This window comes from Sciurus carolinensis, chromosome 11, assembly GCF_902686445.1.
Source record: "Sciurus carolinensis chromosome 11, mSciCar1.2, whole genome shotgun sequence".
Lineage (NCBI taxonomy): Eukaryota > Metazoa > Chordata > Mammalia > Rodentia > Sciuridae > Sciurus > Sciurus carolinensis.
The window spans coordinates 8,578,686-8,595,794 of record NC_062223.1 but is presented as its reverse complement, the minus strand read 5'-3'; the positions used below and the strand labels follow the sequence as shown (position 1 = coordinate 8,595,794).

The 17,109-nt window shown below is 59.9% G+C and overlaps 3 protein-coding genes across 5 annotated transcripts; 2 read left to right on the top strand and 1 right to left on the bottom strand.

The window, feature by feature from the left end:
- The first annotated feature begins 1,585 nt into the window (after positions 1-1,585).
- Positions 1,586-7,243, top strand: Rad9a (RAD9 checkpoint clamp component A). Its single transcript, XM_047518534.1, has 11 exons — positions 1,586-1,737; positions 1,820-1,890; positions 2,280-2,408; positions 2,755-2,869; positions 2,954-3,053; positions 4,441-4,550; positions 4,643-4,752; positions 4,823-4,887; positions 4,981-5,118; positions 5,852-6,035; positions 6,112-7,243. Exons 1-11 carry the CDS (start codon positions 1,704-1,706, stop codon positions 6,205-6,207), a joined length of 1,152 nt encoding a protein of 383 aa, XP_047374490.1. The 5' UTR covers positions 1,586-1,703; the 3' UTR covers positions 6,208-7,243.
- On the bottom strand, positions 6,801-9,944 carry Ppp1ca (protein phosphatase 1 catalytic subunit alpha). Its single transcript, XM_047518535.1, has 7 exons — positions 9,806-9,944; positions 9,189-9,320; positions 8,807-9,037; positions 8,209-8,313; positions 7,550-7,773; positions 7,337-7,471; positions 6,801-7,255 (listed from the first exon to the last, which is right to left on the bottom strand). The coding sequence occupies exons 1-7, from the start codon at positions 9,858-9,860 to the stop codon at positions 7,145-7,147; spliced, it is 993 nt and encodes a 330-aa protein (XP_047374491.1). The 5' UTR covers positions 9,861-9,944; the 3' UTR covers positions 6,801-7,144.
- Positions 9,945-10,370: 426 nt separating this feature from the next.
- Positions 10,371-16,678, top strand: Tbc1d10c (TBC1 domain family member 10C). Of its 3 annotated transcripts, none has more exons than XM_047517229.1 (10): positions 10,371-10,514; positions 11,137-11,324; positions 11,991-12,090; positions 12,293-12,400; positions 12,489-12,595; positions 12,789-12,903; positions 13,493-13,558; positions 13,688-13,877; positions 15,397-15,551; positions 15,849-16,678. In XM_047517229.1, the coding sequence occupies exons 2-10, from the start codon at positions 11,173-11,175 to the stop codon at positions 16,194-16,196; spliced, it is 1,341 nt and encodes a 446-aa protein (XP_047373185.1). In that variant the 5' UTR covers positions 10,371-10,514; positions 11,137-11,172; the 3' UTR covers positions 16,197-16,678. The 3 variants fall into 3 exon arrangements, with proteins under 3 accessions (XP_047373185.1, XP_047373184.1, XP_047373187.1); XM_047517228.1 differs by lacking the exon at positions 10,371-10,514 and adding an exon at positions 10,823-10,894; XM_047517231.1 differs by lacking the exons at positions 10,371-10,514; positions 15,849-16,678 and adding an exon at positions 10,823-10,894 and having other exon boundaries at positions 14,907-15,539.
- Positions 16,679-17,109: the final 431 nt, after the last annotated feature.

Here is a 17,109-nt window from a genome sequence, read left to right as displayed (position 1 = left end):
GTAGCAGTGATAAGCACCATGGCTACAACAGGGCAGGGGACTTAGCTAGGGAGGACTGGGGGAGGGGCAGTGAAGGCCTCATTGAGTAGGGGCTGCTGCAGCTGAGCCTGAGGAAGAGGAGCCAGCTTATGAGAAGGCAGAAGGCCACAGTGGAGGGAGCAGCAGGTGCCAAGATGCCCAGGTCCAAGAGAAAGTGGCCAGTCCAGAGAACTGGCAGGGCACACTGATGATCAAAGGGAGGAAACAGGTGGAGAGGTGGGTAGGACTGGGATCCTGCAGGTTCAGGGTCAAGAGTCTGGATTTTATGGCAACCACGAAACATGAAGACAAGGTAGAGGCATGACACAATCAACATTTTGGGAAGTCACTTCTGCTGCTGCGTGGAGGCTGAAGCCCACTGAGTGCTGTTGTAGTCATCCAAGTGACAGACCAGTGGCCCCAGGAGGAGGGTCAAGTTGCCACCTGTTTGGGAAGTATAGCAATCAGGATCTCATGAAGGACTGAACCAAGGAAATGAGGGGGAAGGGGCCAGGGTAACTCCCAGTCTGCTGAGCTGAAGGGCTGGGGAGGGGGGACACTGACACCAGTCCCCTGGAAAGGAAAAGGCGATAAAGAAAGAGAGCCTGGAGAGCAAGAGGCCTCCTCACTACCCACAGAACCAGAGGGGCAAGGCCGGCCCTACAGGAAAACGGGAGGCTCGACCGAAGCCCTTCAGAGAGTCATCAAACGTGGTGCTGCGGGGACTCGGGGTCAACGAGTCGCTTCAGGACCTCCCTTTGGGCATAGAGGCACAGAGCAAGGGGAAGACTTTGCAGCCGATGAACCCGCGCCCCTTTACACAGTCTAGGATCTTCGTGAAACGTGCATCGCCACGATCCCTTTTTACCCGTTTCAGGGCCTCCCCGTCGTGCCCCTCCTCTCCTGGGGGCCCCCACCCCTCTGCAAAGCTCACGGAGCGGGCTCCCTCTCCCGCGCACGGCTGAGCCCCTGCGTTTGCTCCTCCCTCGGCCAGGTACACCTTTTCTGCTTGCAGAATCTCCTCTCTGGTATCAGTGCAGAGGATGATGAAGGATCCTTGATGCCAGAATGAACAGCCCCTTTCCACTCCCGGCTTCTGCGACAAGTCACTTTAACCCCTTTTTAGAGCTTGATGGCTGCTGCCTGTGTCCGAGTCTGACCCAGCCTGGGTGCGGAAGGTCTGGTCTCGACCTGCCTGCCCCGACAGACGCCCAGGAAATTTGTACTAAGTGACCCGGGCGGGCCCTCCATCTCCGGATTCCGAGTCCAGCGCTGCGTCCTCCGCACGGGCACCGTGCGCCCTAGAGCTGCGTCCTCTTCTCTTGGCGTCCGCCGTGCAGCCCAACGAGCTGCTCCCTAGAGGTGCAGGGGCCGGACCGGCCGGGGAAGGGAGACGCGACCCACGCCGCGGAGACCGCGCCCCGGGTCACGTGACGGGCCCGCCTCCAGGAAGCTGACTCCGTCACGTGACAGCGGACCCTGCGAGCGTTTTTCTCACGTGACGGAGGCGCCAGTGCAGGGACCAATAAGGGGCGGGGGCGGGCCGGCGGGGGGCGGTGCGCGGGAAGGGAACCCGGGACTCGCGGTGGCGGCTGGAACCCGGTGCGGTGCTTCGCCGCGGGTCGGCCCCCAGTCTCAGTCGGGTCGGGTCGCAGGCTGGGCCCGGGTTCCTTGCTGGGGACAGCATGAAGTGCCTGGTCACAGGGGGCAACGTGAAGGGTGAGTTCGGGCCGGCCTGGCGGCGGGGCACGTGAGCCGGCCCGAGGCGCCCGCCTAACCCCCTCCGCTCTCCTCCCCGCAGTGCTGGGCAAGGCCGTCCACTCCCTGTCGCGTATCGGGGACGAGCTCTACCTGGAGCCCTTGGAGGACGGGGTGAGGCACTGGAGCGTGCGGGGGCGGTTCCAGCCGGGTCTCAGTGCTCCCGGCGCCGAGCGGGGTGACCATGAGCAGATTCGTCTGCGGAGTGTGCTTCCTTCCTGCCTGCTGGGCGGTAACCTGGGGCCCTGTCACCTTCCCAGGCCTGCGTGTGCACTCTGCACTTGTTCTCCCTGGAGTGCCCACTGGTTGGGTGGGGGTGACAGAGGTAACCGGGGGCAGGACCAGGAGCCCTGGGCTGTGGGAGCAGTGCCAGGCAGGCTGGGTGCCCTGACGACTCCCAGGGGAAGAAGTGTTCCGAAGATGACAGTGGAGGGGGAGGACCAGAGGGTAGGCCTGTGGCTGCTCCTGACCGTGTCACGTCCCTTCCCCGCTTTCTGGCCTAGCTCTCCCTCAGGACCGTGAACTCCTCCCGCTCGGCCTACGCGTGTTTCCTCTTCGCCCCCCTCTTCTTCCAGCAGTACCAGGCAGCTACCCCTGGTCAGGACCTGCTGCGCTGCAAGATCCTGATGAAGGTGAGGCCTTTCCCAGCAGGAGTGGCCTTGCCACCAGCCGTGCTTCTGCTCTGGGGCACTCAGAGTTGGATGCTGAGACAGCTGCATGCAGAATCCAGTAGTCGGTCACAGAGGGTGATGGGGCATGGAGAGGGCAGTTGATGCTAGGGACTTGGAGAGGGTGGTGATGTTCAAGTGGGTCCAGAAAAGTAAACAGGCTTTTCAAGCCTTTCGGGGCAGGGGGACAGTGTGGACGAGACCTGGAAGTGTGCAGATGTCCCGCGTGTCATGGGAGACCTTTTCCCAGTGTTACATGCGAGGCCAGTGGTGGCCAGTGGAGGTGCTGATGTGTCCTCCTCCTGCTCAGTCCTTCCTGTCGGTCTTCCGCTCTCTGGCGGTGCTGGAGAAGACTGTGGAGAAATGCTGCATCTCTCTGAATGGCAGAAGCAGCCGCCTGGTGGTCCAGCTGCACTGCAAGTACGGTGAGCAGGCACCTGGCCAGCTGCGGGGTTACCCTGGGGCGCGGGAGGCCGGCAAGCCCGCTGAAACCCTGTCTGCCCATGCAGGGGTGAGGAAGACTCACAACCTGTCCTTCCAGGACTGTGAATCCCTGCAGGCTGTCTTCGACCCATCCTCGTGCCCCCATGTGCTCCGCGCCCCAGCTCGGTGAGCGCACCCCTGCCACAAGCTCTGCCCTGGGTCTCTTTTCCTTCTTTGTGGCTCAATTTAAGAAGACACCTCTTGCGTTTCCCCTCCAGGGTTTCTGTGACCCGCAAAGGCTGTCCAGCCCAGTGCAAAGGGCCTCTTCCCTGGCTGGGGTTCTTACCTGACTCTTTGAAGCAGAGGGCAGTGTGGAGGACGAGGGGCAGATGCTCCCTTGCCACATGGTCCCTACGGTCTCTAGGAACTGCCCTCTCCATCCCAGCGGTCTGGCTTGGCTTTCTGCCCCTCAAACCCATCCGCACTCCCCTCCTGAAGAGCACATCTGGCTGCCATCAGACCTCCTGTCTGACCCGAGTCACCTCGCAGACCTGTCTTTACCCTGGGGCTCAGGGGGTCAAGCCCTTCTCTGGTCTGGTTGTCCTGAAGGTGTCCCCATTCAGGGGCAGCCTGTCTTCCTAACTGCCCAGGCTCTGGTCTTGGGGAGTCTCCAGGTCCAAGGCAGGAAGCTGGACAGGAAAGTTGGGGTCCAGGAGGGCTACCAAGCAATCCATGATGAGGGTACAGTCGTTCTGCGCAGTCAGAACCCAGAGGGGCTGTGTGGGGCTAGGGCGTGGGCTCCCTAGTGGAAGAGTCAGCTCTCCTTGCCAGCTCCAGCCTGGACACTGCTCACATTCAAGTTGCCCAAGGTCCTTCCAGGTCCTGACGTCTGCTTCCCCAAGTTAGGTTGAGGCAGCAGCCATCAGGCCTCCTTTGCGTGGAGAAAGGGAATGTTGTCTCCTTGGTCTGCATTTGGGCCGCCTCTCTTGCTGTTCTTTCTCTTACTCATTTTCTCATTTATTTTTGCAGTACTGGGGATTGAACCCAGGTGTGCTCTACCATTGAGCTAAATCCCCAGCCTTTTTTTTTTAAGTTTTTATTTGGGACGGGTCCCTAAGTTACCCAGGCTGGCCTCCAACTTGCAATCCTCCTGCCTTGGCCTCCTGAGTCATTGGGATTACAGGTGTGCACCACCATGCCCAGCTCTCCCTTTGTAAACATGGGCATTTTTTTTTTTTTTAAGGTTTCAAGTACATAAGTGTATGCCAATTCTTCTACCCTGTTGTCTTAAGGCAAATTCCATATTATTTTGTGTGTAAATACTTAGCAGTGTGTATCTTTGGGAGACATGAGCATATGTGCTCTGAGGGCCAAGTTGTAGGGCTGGCATGAATATGGTGTCTCAGCCCCGCATGATGATATGTGCCTGCCCAGCCTTCCCACTGCCTTCTGTCCCATAGCTGGGAAGCTTCCGACCTGGCAGGGGTCATATCCTGCTCATCCTGTCCTGCCCTTCCTAAGGCATGCTAAGCCTGCACAGTGCACACATGTCTTTATGTCACTGCCCGCACAGGATCCTGGGGGAGGCCATTCTGCCCTTCCCTCCCACACTGGCTGAGGTGACACTGGGCATTGGCCGTGGCCACCGGGTCATTCTGCGCAGCTACCAAGAGGAGGAGGCAGGTGAGGGAGCTAGACATGCCCTGGTGGGGAGCAGAGCTCGAGTTGGGCCCAGAGACCCAGGGCTCAAGTTCTTCCTTGTGCCTGCCCAACAGACAGCACTGTCAAAGCCATGGTGACTGAGATGAGCATTGGGGAGGAAGACTTCCAGCAGTTGCAGGCCCCAGTAGGAGTGGCCATCACTTTCTGCCTCAAGGAATTCCGGGTGAGCCTCCCGCCACCCCCACCATCTGTCCTTCCCCCAGCCCAGGCCTCACCTGCCGCTTTCCTCCCAGGGCCTCCTGAGCTTCGCGGAGTCAGCACACTTGCCTCTTAGCATTCACTTCGATGCTCCAGGCAGGTAAATCAGCTTGAGGACCGGGAGGGGGAAGGGCTCCGGGATGCCAGGAGGGGCGTGGAATGACCTAGTTTGGAGACCCTGTCCCTTGCCCAGGCCAGCCATCTTCATCATCGAGGACTCTTTGCTGGATGGCCACTTTGTCTTGGCCACACTCTCAGAGGCGGACCTGCACTCCCAGGACATGGGCCCCTCAGAGCTCCACAGGCCAGTGCCTCCGCTGCAGGCTCCCAGGTGAGGGCACCGTCCACCCACTCCTCCCTCCATCTTCGTGCACCCCAGCACGAGCCTGCTGCTTCCAGCTTCCGCACCTCCCCCCAGCGCACACACAAACTTCCTGTCAGGCCGCAGCCCTGCAGGCTCAGCCTTCATGGTCAGCTGTACTCAGAGACCCCTCCCACCCAGGGAGTCATCCCCAAGGTCTCGCTGGCTTCCTTCTCTGGCTGAGGCCTTCCCTCTGAGCCTCCTCCCAGGCCTAGGAGGGAGAGGACTGCGGGAGGCAGGGAGCTGCCTGGGGTGGGGGAAGCAGGTGGCTGGAGGGGCAGGTGGGTTGGGGAGGATAGGCCCAGTGTAGTTGAAGCAGAGGAAGTTTGGTCTGGCCCCCCGCCCAGCACATCCCTGGGCTCCAGTGCTCTCCAGCTCTGTCCCTAGGGAAGGTGGGGGCTTGGGCCCCATGTGGCCTCTTTCTCAGGACTTGCTGCTCCCTTCCCCCAGCTGAGCTGAACTCGCCCCAGGATGCCTCCCTCAGGCCCCTACCAGAACTCTGATCAAAGGGATTCCAGACCCACCCCCTCCAGGAAGCCCCCACTTGACCCCTGCATCCTCTCTCTCTAGCCAATCAGGAAGTAATAAAACCAAGAGCTCACCAGAAGTCTTAGGCCCCAGAGCCCCCTCAGAGCCCTCAGGGTGGGGCCTTTCTATGCCCCCTTTTCTCTCCCTGCTTCTGATGCTCCATCTTTGCCTACAGCACACCCCACGTGGATGACTTTGTTAACGATGACATTGACTCTTACATGATTGCTATGGAAACCACTGTAGGCAGTGAGGGCCCACGGGCACTGCCCTCCATTTCCCTTTCTCCTGGCCCCTGCTCAGAGGAGGAAGATGAAGCTGAGCCCAGTACAGTGCCTGGGACTCCCCCTCCCAAGAAGGTAGGGCTGGGGGTGGGGGCTGGGAGGTGAGGAAGGAGTCCCCTCCAGAGCTTATTGGCTTCCTCCTCTTTTCCAGTTCCGCTCACTGTTCTTTGGCTCCATCCTGGCCCCCGTCCACTCTCCCCAGGGCCCCAGCCCTGTGCTGGCTGCAGACAGTGACGGTGAAGGCTGAACTGAGAACCTGAAGCATGTGTCCCGAGGCTGTGGACTAGAAGCCAGCCAGTGGCAGGGTTGGATCTCAGTCCAGGGGACAGCAGAGGGGCTGACTGCTGGGGCGAGCTGGCAGTTCTGTGTGCAGGCTGCACCTGGCTAACCTGCCTGGCCTGAGTCCTGCCGTCCCCACAACCTGCAACCAGTGACATCTTTTCCCAGGCCTGGCGGCAAGCTGCATGCCCACAAGGAGATTCCTTACCTCTTATTTACCATTCAGGCTCAGGCCAGGCCACAGCCATCTGGCCAGGGCTGGAAGCCTGCCTCCCTCCCTCACCTCCCTAAGAAAAAAATCACAAAGGGGCTCCTGCCCCTGCTGATTCACTCTCTGCCAATCATGAATGTCCCCCCCCCTCGAATGCTGGGCACATCTCTGGAACCCTCTGTGGTTGGAAAAGATCGTTTCTCTTGCCTTTTCAATGTCCTCTGGCCCTCACTTGGAATTCCAAAAGCCTCTGGACCCGAGTGTATGGCTGGGCTGCCCTGGCTGGTCCTGTGCTTCTGTGCAGAAAGGCTGCCAGCCCCAGTGTTGGGACAAGAGACAGAGGCCATGGAGAGAATCCAGCTTTGACCTTTATTCAAGAGACCAGATGGGTCGCCCCAGGATCCGGCTGCCAGCCCTCTGGCCAAGCACGGCTGGACACCCACAATCTGGCCTGCCTTGCCCTGAGCTGCAGCCTCAGCCCCAGGATCCCACCTGCAGCCACTGCCGGTGCAGGTGGGAGGGAGCCCTGGGGGATTGGACGCTGCTATTGATTCATTAAAAAAAGAAAGAAAAATACACCAAGGCTCCATGTTCCCCAAGATGGGTGGGCCTCAGGGGCCCGTGTGATCCCCCATGGCAGCATGATTTCTTTACAATCAATCCATCATCGGGGCAGAGGGGTGGCACACGGAGGTTATTTCTTGGCTTTGGCGGAGTTGCGGGGTGGGGTGATGGGTCGGCCTCCAGGGTTCAGGCCACTGAACTGCCCATATTTCCCCTTGTTCTTGTCAGCGGGCTTGAGGATCTAAAAAAGACAAAGCTAGTCAGGCTTACAGTGCTGAGCCACAGGGGCTGCAGGGCCCGCCAGGTCCTTCCTCACACCCACCTGGAAGGAGCACATGAGGGTCTCGTCCACACTCATCATGGCGCCAGCATTGTCAAACTCACCACAGTAATTGGGAGCTGAGAAAAGTGTTACCAGCTGCCGCTTGGCAAAGAACTCATAGCCATCTTCTACCACCTGGGCAAGGATAGGTTAGTTAGGTCCACAAGCGCAGTGTGCCCACTGTCCTTCCCCTAACCAGGACTGTTGGCCCACCTGGTGCGCCCGGCAGATGAGGTCCAAGTCATGCTTGTGCAGGAACTTGGCCACCACCTCAGCCCCAAAGGTAAAGGAGACACCACGGTCATTCTCGCCCCAGCCCTGCACATCCTTGTCAGGGTCAGACCACAGCAGGTCACACAGCAGGCCTTGGTCAGGCACATCCGTGGGCCGCATGATACGTCGAATCTGCTCCATGGACTGCAGATCTGGAGACAGGCCTGTGGGGACAGGACAATTCCTCAAACAAGCATCAAAACACAGATGTCCCCTGCTCCCTGCCCCAGGGAGCCTCTGGGAATCAGCCTCACTTCCTTCCCACCACTCTGCCTCTCTCCTGGACTCCAGGATCCCAGGCAGGTAGATTCGAGTCAAGTCACAAGCACAAAGATGTCCCCACTCTCAAGGAGCCCAGAGCTCCCTGGAGAAAGGAGGCACTGCAGGATGCTGAATGCCACAACAGGAAAAGAGTGCAGCCTGACAGTGTGGCATGGGGGGACTTCCTGCCAGTGACGTCCAAGATTAGACTCAAGGAGAGCTGTTTCAGGCGACTGGGAATAATAGTCCTGCTAACAGCTTTGTTCCAAGGCCCCCAGGGACATGGCCTGTGTTCCTTCCCAGGCATTTCCTCAGCCTGTGCCCACAGCCACCCTCACCTCCGTGGCAGCAGAAGATCTTCTCGTCAACAATGGCTGCAATGGGCAGGCAGTTGAAGCAGTCGGTGAAGGTTTTCCACAGTTTGATGTTGTAGCGTCTCTTGCCTGCCCAGGGGAATGAGATGGCTCGTGGGGAGGCCTGCCCACCCCACCCTGGCTCTCCAGAGTACTCTCTGGGCTGTTCGGGCTGAGCTGGAGAAGGAGACTGGAAGGCAAGGAAGGCTCAAGCCCACACCCCGACCCCTACCAGTCCTCTAGGAGTAATTCTAAAGCACCCGAGTCCGTGGAAATCTGGGTTTCAATCTGGCTCAAACTTGGGGTCAGAATCTGCCCCCACCCCGTGAGTAGGGCCAGGCCACACAAGCATCCTATGTGCCTAAATAAAGGATATACTGGAGGGGTGTGTCCCCAGGCAGGGCTTTGGTGGGAAGCAGTAGTAAATGGACAATCCTCCAGGCAGCATCCATTCACCAGACCCCTCTTAGGTGCCAGGCCTCAGGCCAGAGAGCAGGCAGGAAATGACCAGCCCACAAGGGGTCTGCGAGGGTCCCATGCAGAGTGGTGTGTGCAGTTTGGGTCCAACACTCAGACCACTCACACTCATCATAGAAGCCATAGATGCGGTTGATGCTGGCACACTCGTGGTTCCCACGCAGCAGGAAGAAGTTCTCAGGGTACTTGATCTTATAGGCCAGTAGCAGGCAGATGGTCTCCAAGGACTGCTTGCCCCGGTCTACATAGTCCCCCAGGAAGAGGTAGTTGCTCTCTGGAGGGAAGCCACCATACTCAAACAGCCGCAGGAGGTCATAGTACTGGCCGTGGATATCGCCTGCGATCCAGGGGACTGGGTAAGCTAGGTGTGAGATGTACACTTGAACCCAGGACCAGGAATGGGCTGAAGGGAAGAGGGATCCAGGAATTTTGGGGAGGGGGGCAATGCCACTTTCAGGAAGCCAAAGGGACCTGGGTGGGGGGCTCACCGCAGATCTTGAGAGGGGCCTCCAGCTCCAGGAGAATGGGCTGGCTCAGGAAAATCTCTCGGGATTTGAGGCACAGACCACGGATCTCGTTCTCTGTCAGCTGTACATTCTTTCCAGGCCGTGAGCCCTGCACTGGGGGCGGAATAGGGTGTTAGGACCCTGGTCCTTGGGACAGGTGGGTGGGTAACTCGGGTGGCCCCATGGGTACCTCGAGGGGCGGCTGGGCCGGGCCTTGGCAGGGGCAGCTGCTGCTGCGGGGCCTCCAAGACAAGACCCCCAACTACCCTCGAGGCCCTCCACAGAGGCTGCGGTGCGCAGGGGCCTGTCACCCAAAGCTCAAAGCGCAGCGCCCCTTCCTGGCTACGCTGCACAGCTTCCTCCCTCGCCCCAGGGGCCCCGGCCACCCGTGCGCCCCGGCCCAGGAGAGGGGGTTGCTCCGCCTGCCGGAGAGGCCCGGAACCGTGAGGCGAGCCCCGGGGATGAGGGGGCGCCGTGGCACGGGACCTCGCGGCGCGTCCCCGCCCAGTGGACGCTGGCCCCGAGAGGGTCAGGCCCGCCCGCGGCCACTTCCGGGCCGGGCAAGGGACAGGGCGCGGACCTTCCCCACCCCGGCCAACCTTCCAGCAAGCGCCCGATGATAGAGTCCAGGTTGAGCTTCTCGCTGTCGGACATGGCGGCGCCGCCGCTCCGGCCCAGCAGCTCCGGGCCCGCTCCTGTCTCCCGCCCTCCCGCAGCCTCCTTCCGGCCTGGCTCTCCTTCCGCCCGCCCCGGCCCGCCCCGGCCCGCCCCGGCCCGCCGCCCCGCCTCCTCGCCGCCCGCCCCGCCGCGCCGCGCCGCGCCCCGCCGCGCCCCGCCGTCCCCCGCGCTCTGGCGCCTCCGCTGGACGTGAAGCGCAGCTGCCGCGGCGGCCCGGGGGCGGAGCCTCGGGCCACGGGGCGGGGCCTGGTTGGTAGCCGGTGGGTGGGGCTTGTTGGGTGGAGTTCGGTCTGGTTCAGCCTTTGAGGAGTCACCCAGCTGTGTTCAGATAATTTGGGACCGGAAGTGCCGGGAAGTTGTTTTTCTCTCGTGAAACTTAAACAGCCCTTCCTATCCCTGCCCTGGGTGTGAGCGCGTTAATAACCGCCTTCCCAAACGCTACGGAATAAGACCTCAAAGTGCAGAAAAGGAGACTATGGCTCGGAGATAGCAGGGGGCTGTTCCAAGACCTAGGCCTCCACGTATTCACCTGGTTCTCTGTGGCCCCCGCAAGGCAGCTGAGCAGATCCAGGGACGCCTGCCGCTGAATTCCAAGTGTACTTTCATGCACATCACCTCCGTGCCTGCTAAGTTAATATTTTTATGAGTCCCGTAATTACCTTTTGGGTAGCATAGTAATATTGCATTGTGTGCATATTAAAAGTGTTACTTTGTAAAGAGAAAACATTAAGTAAACCATAAATCTTAGTGGAATCCTGAGTTGGGTGTTTTACATGCCAGCAACCTCAAAACTGGAAATGACTTGGCCTCTTCACCTCTGGCAGGCTCCAGGCCCCAAGGCATCAGCACAGGGGGAGGTGGGAGGAGCCAAGGCTCAGGGGCACAGGGGCAGGCAGGAAGAACCTCGGGAGGAAGGGGTGACCCCCCCACACTTGGGAGGGGCCCCTAACCGATTGCTGAAGCCTTGTCTGAGGAGGAAGTGAGAGGAGGAGGTGAAGTACAGCAGGGAGGTGAGCTGAGCTGGTGGGGACAGGTTGGGCCAGGGGCTCAGTCTCCATGGAGGCCTTGCCTTTATGTCACCTCAGGGACTAGCCTACACCCTGGTAAAAGAGGGCACATAGGGGGCTTGGTGAGATATCCTGAAACCTAACCCTGCCAACCCCACAGCCAGGCCTGAGGCCGGGCAGTGGTTGACTGGGAACCCAGACCCCAGGTTGGCCAGGAGTGGTCCCCTCACACTGACTCTCCCCAGGTCCTGCAGCCTGTGGCATTGTGGGTCTGGGTTGCTATGGCCCAGGCCCTGGGGGAGGACCTAGTGCAGCCTTCTGAGCTGCAGGACGATTCCAGCTCTTTGGGGTCTGACTCAGAACTGAGTGGGCCTGGCCCCTATCGTCAGGCTGACCGCTATGGCTTCATTGGGGGAAACTCAGCAGAGCCAGGGTAAGTGGGGCAGGGATGGGGGATGGCAGCATGCAGGGACTGAGGATGGGGCTGAGGGCTGAGACCCAACTTCAAGGATCTGGGGAGGGTCTGGTAGCTGGCCCAGGCAGAGACTCAGCCAGTATGGTCCCTTCTCAGACTCCAGGGGTAATCCCAAGGTGGGAATGGTGGGTTTCTGTATGTCTCATTTACCTCAGTCTCTAAGGATTTGTACCCATCCCTTTTTAATCTCTGGCCCAGGAATCTCAGATCCAAATCATGGAACCCACACCTCTTCTTCTCTCTTCCCCAATGAGCAGACAGGAAAATAAGTCCAGAGACAGAAATTTGTCTTAGGTCACACAATAGATCTGAGACAGAAGCAGACTCAAACTTGGACCCCTGGCTTCTAGTCCAGGGGTCTGTCCAGTCAGCTTCTCATATGAATTGTCTGCATCCCTGACCTGGGTGATAGTCAAACAGCTCCTTCCCCAAAACACATTGGACCTATATCCTTTCCTGTCCCTATGACTATCATGGGCAGCTTCTGGGTCACAGGTCACCTGCTAGGACTCCCCAGAGAGTCCCAGGGCCAGAGACTGGGTTTATTTGAGTTATCTGGAGGGGGCAGATGTGGCTCTGAGGAATAGCTGCCAGCACCTGGATACATGTGCCATGTGGTTCCAGGCCAGGTCACCTTCCTGCAGACCTCATCCGCCAACGGGAAATGAAGTGGGTAGAGATGACCTCACACTGGGAGAAGACCATGTCCCGACGGTATAAGAAGGTGAGCGGAGAGTGGCCCATCCAGGCCTCCTTGCTTCCTTCCCCTCTGCCTCAGCCAGTGCCTAACAACATTTGCCCATGCTGGTACCTCCTGCCTTTGCCCCCGGCCCCCCAGGTGGCCCCTGGCCTATCAGAGTTGTGCTGGGGCCTGTCCACAGGAGTAAGTAAAGTCAGCCTAATGGAGCCCTTCTGCTGGCCCCCAGGTAAAGATGCAGTGCCGGAAGGGCATCCCTTCTGCCCTGCGGGCCCGGTGCTGGCCTCTGCTGTGTGGAGCTCAGGTGTGTCAGAAGAACAGCCCTGGCACCTATCAGGTAAGGGAATTGTTAGGGGTCACACCTACCCGTCCCAGAGCTCCTTATTGCCCTGAGCCCTTGTACCCACCTTCCTGCCCACCTGCAGGAGCTGGCAGAGACCCCTGGAGACCCACAGTGGATGGAGACCATTGGCAGAGACCTACACCGTCAGTTCCCTCTGCATGAGATGTTTGTGTCACCCCAGGGTCATGGGTACGAGGCCATCCATGCCCAGAGACCCCAGCTACCCACCCTCTAGATGCTTCAAGCCAGTTTCCCCCTCTAGCCCTACATTCTTGCATCTCGGGACCCAGCAAGGCCCAGGGAGGTTGTAGCCTGGGTAGAGGCCACAGAGGGTGGGAGGGGATGTCTGGGGGTTAGCCCCTGATGGGGTCTTCTGGCACAGGCAGCAGGGGCTCCTGCAGGTTCTCAAGGCCTACACCCTGTATCGACCAGAACAGGGCTACTGCCAGGCCCAGGGCCCTGTGGCGGCTGTGCTGCTCATGTACCTGCCTCCGGAGGTGAGTGAGCTTGACCCTGCTCGGAGACCCTCACTCTCAATCCCTAGTGACTTGGACCCCCATCAACTGATCCTGAGCTCTGGACCCATGACCTCCAATCTCAGCAACCCTGGCCTCCAGATCCTTTACTCCCAGACATTGTCTAGAGACCCAGGGCCTCATGACCACCAACCTCATCCACTGACCTTCAAGCCTAATGACCTTGACTCCAGGAACATGGAACCCTTGATCCCGTCCCTTATCCCAGTGATCTAGGGCTCTGGACATTTTCACCTTGATTATTTGACTGTCAATTCTGAACCCTGTGACCATGATCTCTGTCCCCACTGATCCCAGGAATCCAGGGCTTGAACTTTATGACCCTGTCAACCCTTGCCCTGACTCTGTGACCCTCAAATCCAGCACCCTGAGCCCTGTAACATCCAACCCCTAAGACTTGTCTTGGGAAGAGGGTGGCTTCTGGTAAGAGCCACCCGGCACGGAGCAGGCAATAGCTGCCCCCAGTCCAGGCTCCTGACTGCTCCTGCATCCCTCTCCCCATCCTGCCTCCACCATGGCCCTGGCTGAGTGCCCTGTGCCCTGCCCCCAGGAGGCCTTCTGGTGCTTGGTGCAGATCTGCGAGGTCTACCTCCCTGGCTACTACGGGCCCCACATGGTGAGCGGCTGGGATGGGGCAGGAGGCAGGAAGGGTGGGGGCTGGGGACTGAGCGGGGCAGAAGCCTGGGTTTGGGGAGTGGAGGTGCTGGGCAGCACTCGCCAGCTGAGTTGGTGGACGTGGCCACAGGAGGCTGTGCGGCTGGATGCCGAAGTGTTCACAGCCCTGCTGCGGCGGCTGCTCCCGCGTGTGCACAAGCACCTACAGCAGGTGGGCGTTGGGCCCCTGCTCTACCTGCCCGAGTGGTTCCTGTGCCTCTTCGCCCGCTCCCTGCCCTTCCCTACGGTGCTGCGCGTCTGGGATGCTTTCCTCAGCGAGGGTGAGCGAGCCACCGTGGTGGCTGGGGTCCACAGGTTTGGGGTGCACTGGGGAGCCAGCGCTGTTCGTTCTGCTCGTAACTGCCACTCCCAGTCCTTTGGGGACCTTGATTCGGGGGCCCGCTGTGGCTCTGGAGAAGACAGCCCTGTCTCCAGTGGCGTGTCACCACCCTGTGATGAGGACCACCACCGGGAGGCCAGGCGCTGCTGGAGGTTGAGGAGCTGGCTTGCTCCCAGCGCCTGGCGTCCAAGCAGCTCAGAGGTGGGCAGGAGTGGGACTTGGCTGACGAAGGAGGCGCCTCTTGAGCCCACAGGTGATTGTCGGCGCCTCCAGGCACCAGGCGAGGGTGGCTACCAGAAGTACTGAGTGTTCCAGCCCTTTGTTTTGGTGGGGGTGGGGTGAGGGTGGGAGACGACTGCAGCCAGATTAACAAGATATTTATAGAATGTCATAGTGCCGTGAAAAAAATAAAACAAGGGACGTGACAGTGTCAGGAGAGTGGCAGGAAGTGCTTGCTGTTTTTGAAGCTGCCTCTGGCTGGAAGTAAACCAGAAGGGTCGTGGGTGAAAGTTGGGGTCAATGAGCGGGAGGATCTCTAGGGTAGAGCCAAGTAGGACTTGGGTCTTTTGGGCTGTGCCTCAGTAGCCCCATAAGCAACCCAACTGCACTCTACTCTGAGTGACATCCGGAGGTCCTACCTAAAAAGCAGCAGCAATCAATTAGTACTCTCTATTAAGTGCCTGCTGTGTGCCCAGCTGGCCTCAGGTCTTCCAGACAGGAAGGGCCTGGTCGGATTAGAGCTCTGGCCACTAATGTCCAAGTCACCATCCATGTGTCACCTTCACTCCAGTCTCAAACCTTGATGACCAGGTCATTTGTGGCGCCCGAGCTGATCCCTGCCCCCTCCACCTGAGGACAGGCACTGCTCAGACTCCCTTTAATAGCGAGGATGACATCAGCAGTGGCAATTGTTCCTTTATAAGTCACAGTTGTCACTAGGCCTTACTAGCTCCCTGGCTACTCTTCTCAGCAGATCAGAGGCTTCCAGGAAGGGACTGTGAGGCTCCAGGAGAGGCTCAAGGTCACGTGTGCGAGCCTGCGTGTGTGTACATGCACATGAGCCTGTGCTCTTGGTTCAGGTGTGAGAGAAGCTCTTCCGAGAATCTTTCTAGAATCAGAGAGTCACAGATCCAAGCTGGAAAGGCCCCAGGCGCCCATCCGACCTTTCCCATAGACAGGAGGAAGCTGAGGCCCAGGGAAGGCTTGGCTTGAGGTTGTCAGTTGCCCTTGGCTCCTGGCAGGCTGCTCCTTCTGGAAGTATCTGGGTCTCCTGAGGCTGAGTTGGCCAGTGCAGGGGCCTGTAGCCCCCAAATCACAGTCTTCCTTCTGTCGTGGCTCCGGGCCTGAGTCAGGGTGGGGGCAGAGCTGCGGGCTGGTGGAGAGCGCACCACTGGAGCTGGGTTCCAGTAAACGGCTGAGGGGCAGGCTGGCTTCCCTGTGAGTGAGCCCCTGACCCGCAGGTGCCAAGGTGCTGTTCCGAGTGGGGCTGACGCTGGTGCGCCTGGCACTGGGCACTGCAGAACAGCGTGTGGCCTGCCCAGGACTCCTGGAGACACTTGGTGCCCTTCGAGCCATCCCTCCCGCCCAGCTGCAGGAAGAGGTCTTCATGTCCCAGGTGGGTGCTCCCTGCCCACCCTCCTGGATGGCCCAGCCCCTGCTGCACAGCTGGGGAAACGGAGTCACAGAGCGGGAAGCCATAGTGAGAACAAACTCAGTTCCTGTCCTCTGAACTGCAGAGAACGTGAAAACCCCAGCCTCAAGTGGCTTTCTGTGGCTCCCCTGCTAGGCTGTCTGCGAGTCCCTCGGCCCTTAGCCACTTCCTGGGGCTGTGTACTGCCTGCCCTGTGGGGACCTCGGGGTTTCCTGCCTGTGCTTGGGTCCGGGTAGACTCAGCATCAACTACTCCCCACAGGTGCACAGTGTGGCCCTGTCCGAGCGGGACCTGCAGCGGGAGATCAGAGTCCAGCTGGCCCAGCTGCCCAAGTCAGCTCCTGGGCCACTACCTCAGCCACAGACCCGCCTTCCTGGGGCCCAGGCCATCTTTGAGGCCCAGCAGTTGGCAGGGGCACGAGGGGGTGCCAGGCCTGAGGTACCCCGAATTGTGGTGCAGCCCCCAGAGGAGCCCATGCCACCACGGCGCAAACCCCAGACCCGCGGCAAGACTTTCCATGGTCTACTGACTCGGACCAGGGGGCCCCCCATTGAGGGTGCTCCCAGGCCCCATCGAGGCTCTGCCTCCTTCCTGGACACCCGTTTCTGAAGGTGCCATGGACTCAGGGCCCCCGAGGTCCAATCCCCTGAGTGGCTGATGCAGCCCCGCACACAGGCACCGCACTTTACTGCTGAGATTGGTGACTCCTCTTTGTTCCCAGTGAGGACCATGCAGCCAGGGAAGGGAGAGTCCCCTCCACTTTATGGACTGTGCAGGCATGAGATCAAAGGTCATAAACGGGGGCTCGTGGGGCCCAAGCTGGCCGAGCACCCATGGAGCTGTCTTGGCGCCAGTATCAAAGAGCAGAAAGATGGTGGCGGTGAGCTGCTGGCTGGACTGAGGGACCCCTGAGGCTCCTGGAGGACCTGGAATAAAGTCTGACTGAGCAGCTGCCTGGATGGAGGTGGATCAGATGCCTGTGCCCCCGACCTGGGCTCGCCATCCCTTCCCCGCCTGCCCTCGCCCACCTTCTGGGCCTGCCCTCTCCTCTCTGACTGGGGGCACCCGAGGCTGCCCGCTGGCTGCTGGGGAAGCTGTTTACTAGCAAGAGCTCTGCTAGTAAAGCACCTTGCTCTGGCCTCTCGGGGCAGGTGAGGCTCGCACACCTTGAGGAGGGCTCCCCAGTGGCCTCTGGCCCAGGAGTGGGGAGGTAGTCCCTCTTCTACCCCTCCTCCCCCTCCTCCTAGGCTGGTTCAGGTCTCCCTTGGGGGGGACTCTTCCCCAAGTCTGCCCCACCATGCTCCTGGCCCTGTCAGTCAAAGGGAGCCAGACAGGAACAAAGGCCTACTGTCCCCAGGACAAAAGAGAACCGTCCTGCCAGCCCTTGTCCCTCCAGCCCTGTCCCTCCCTAAGCCCTGGTGCTCCCCCTTGGGACCGCCACCATGGAAACCCCCTCCCACACTCCCTAATTGCTCCCGTGGGTGCCTGGGGTGCTTGGGACATGAACCATTGTCAAGACAAC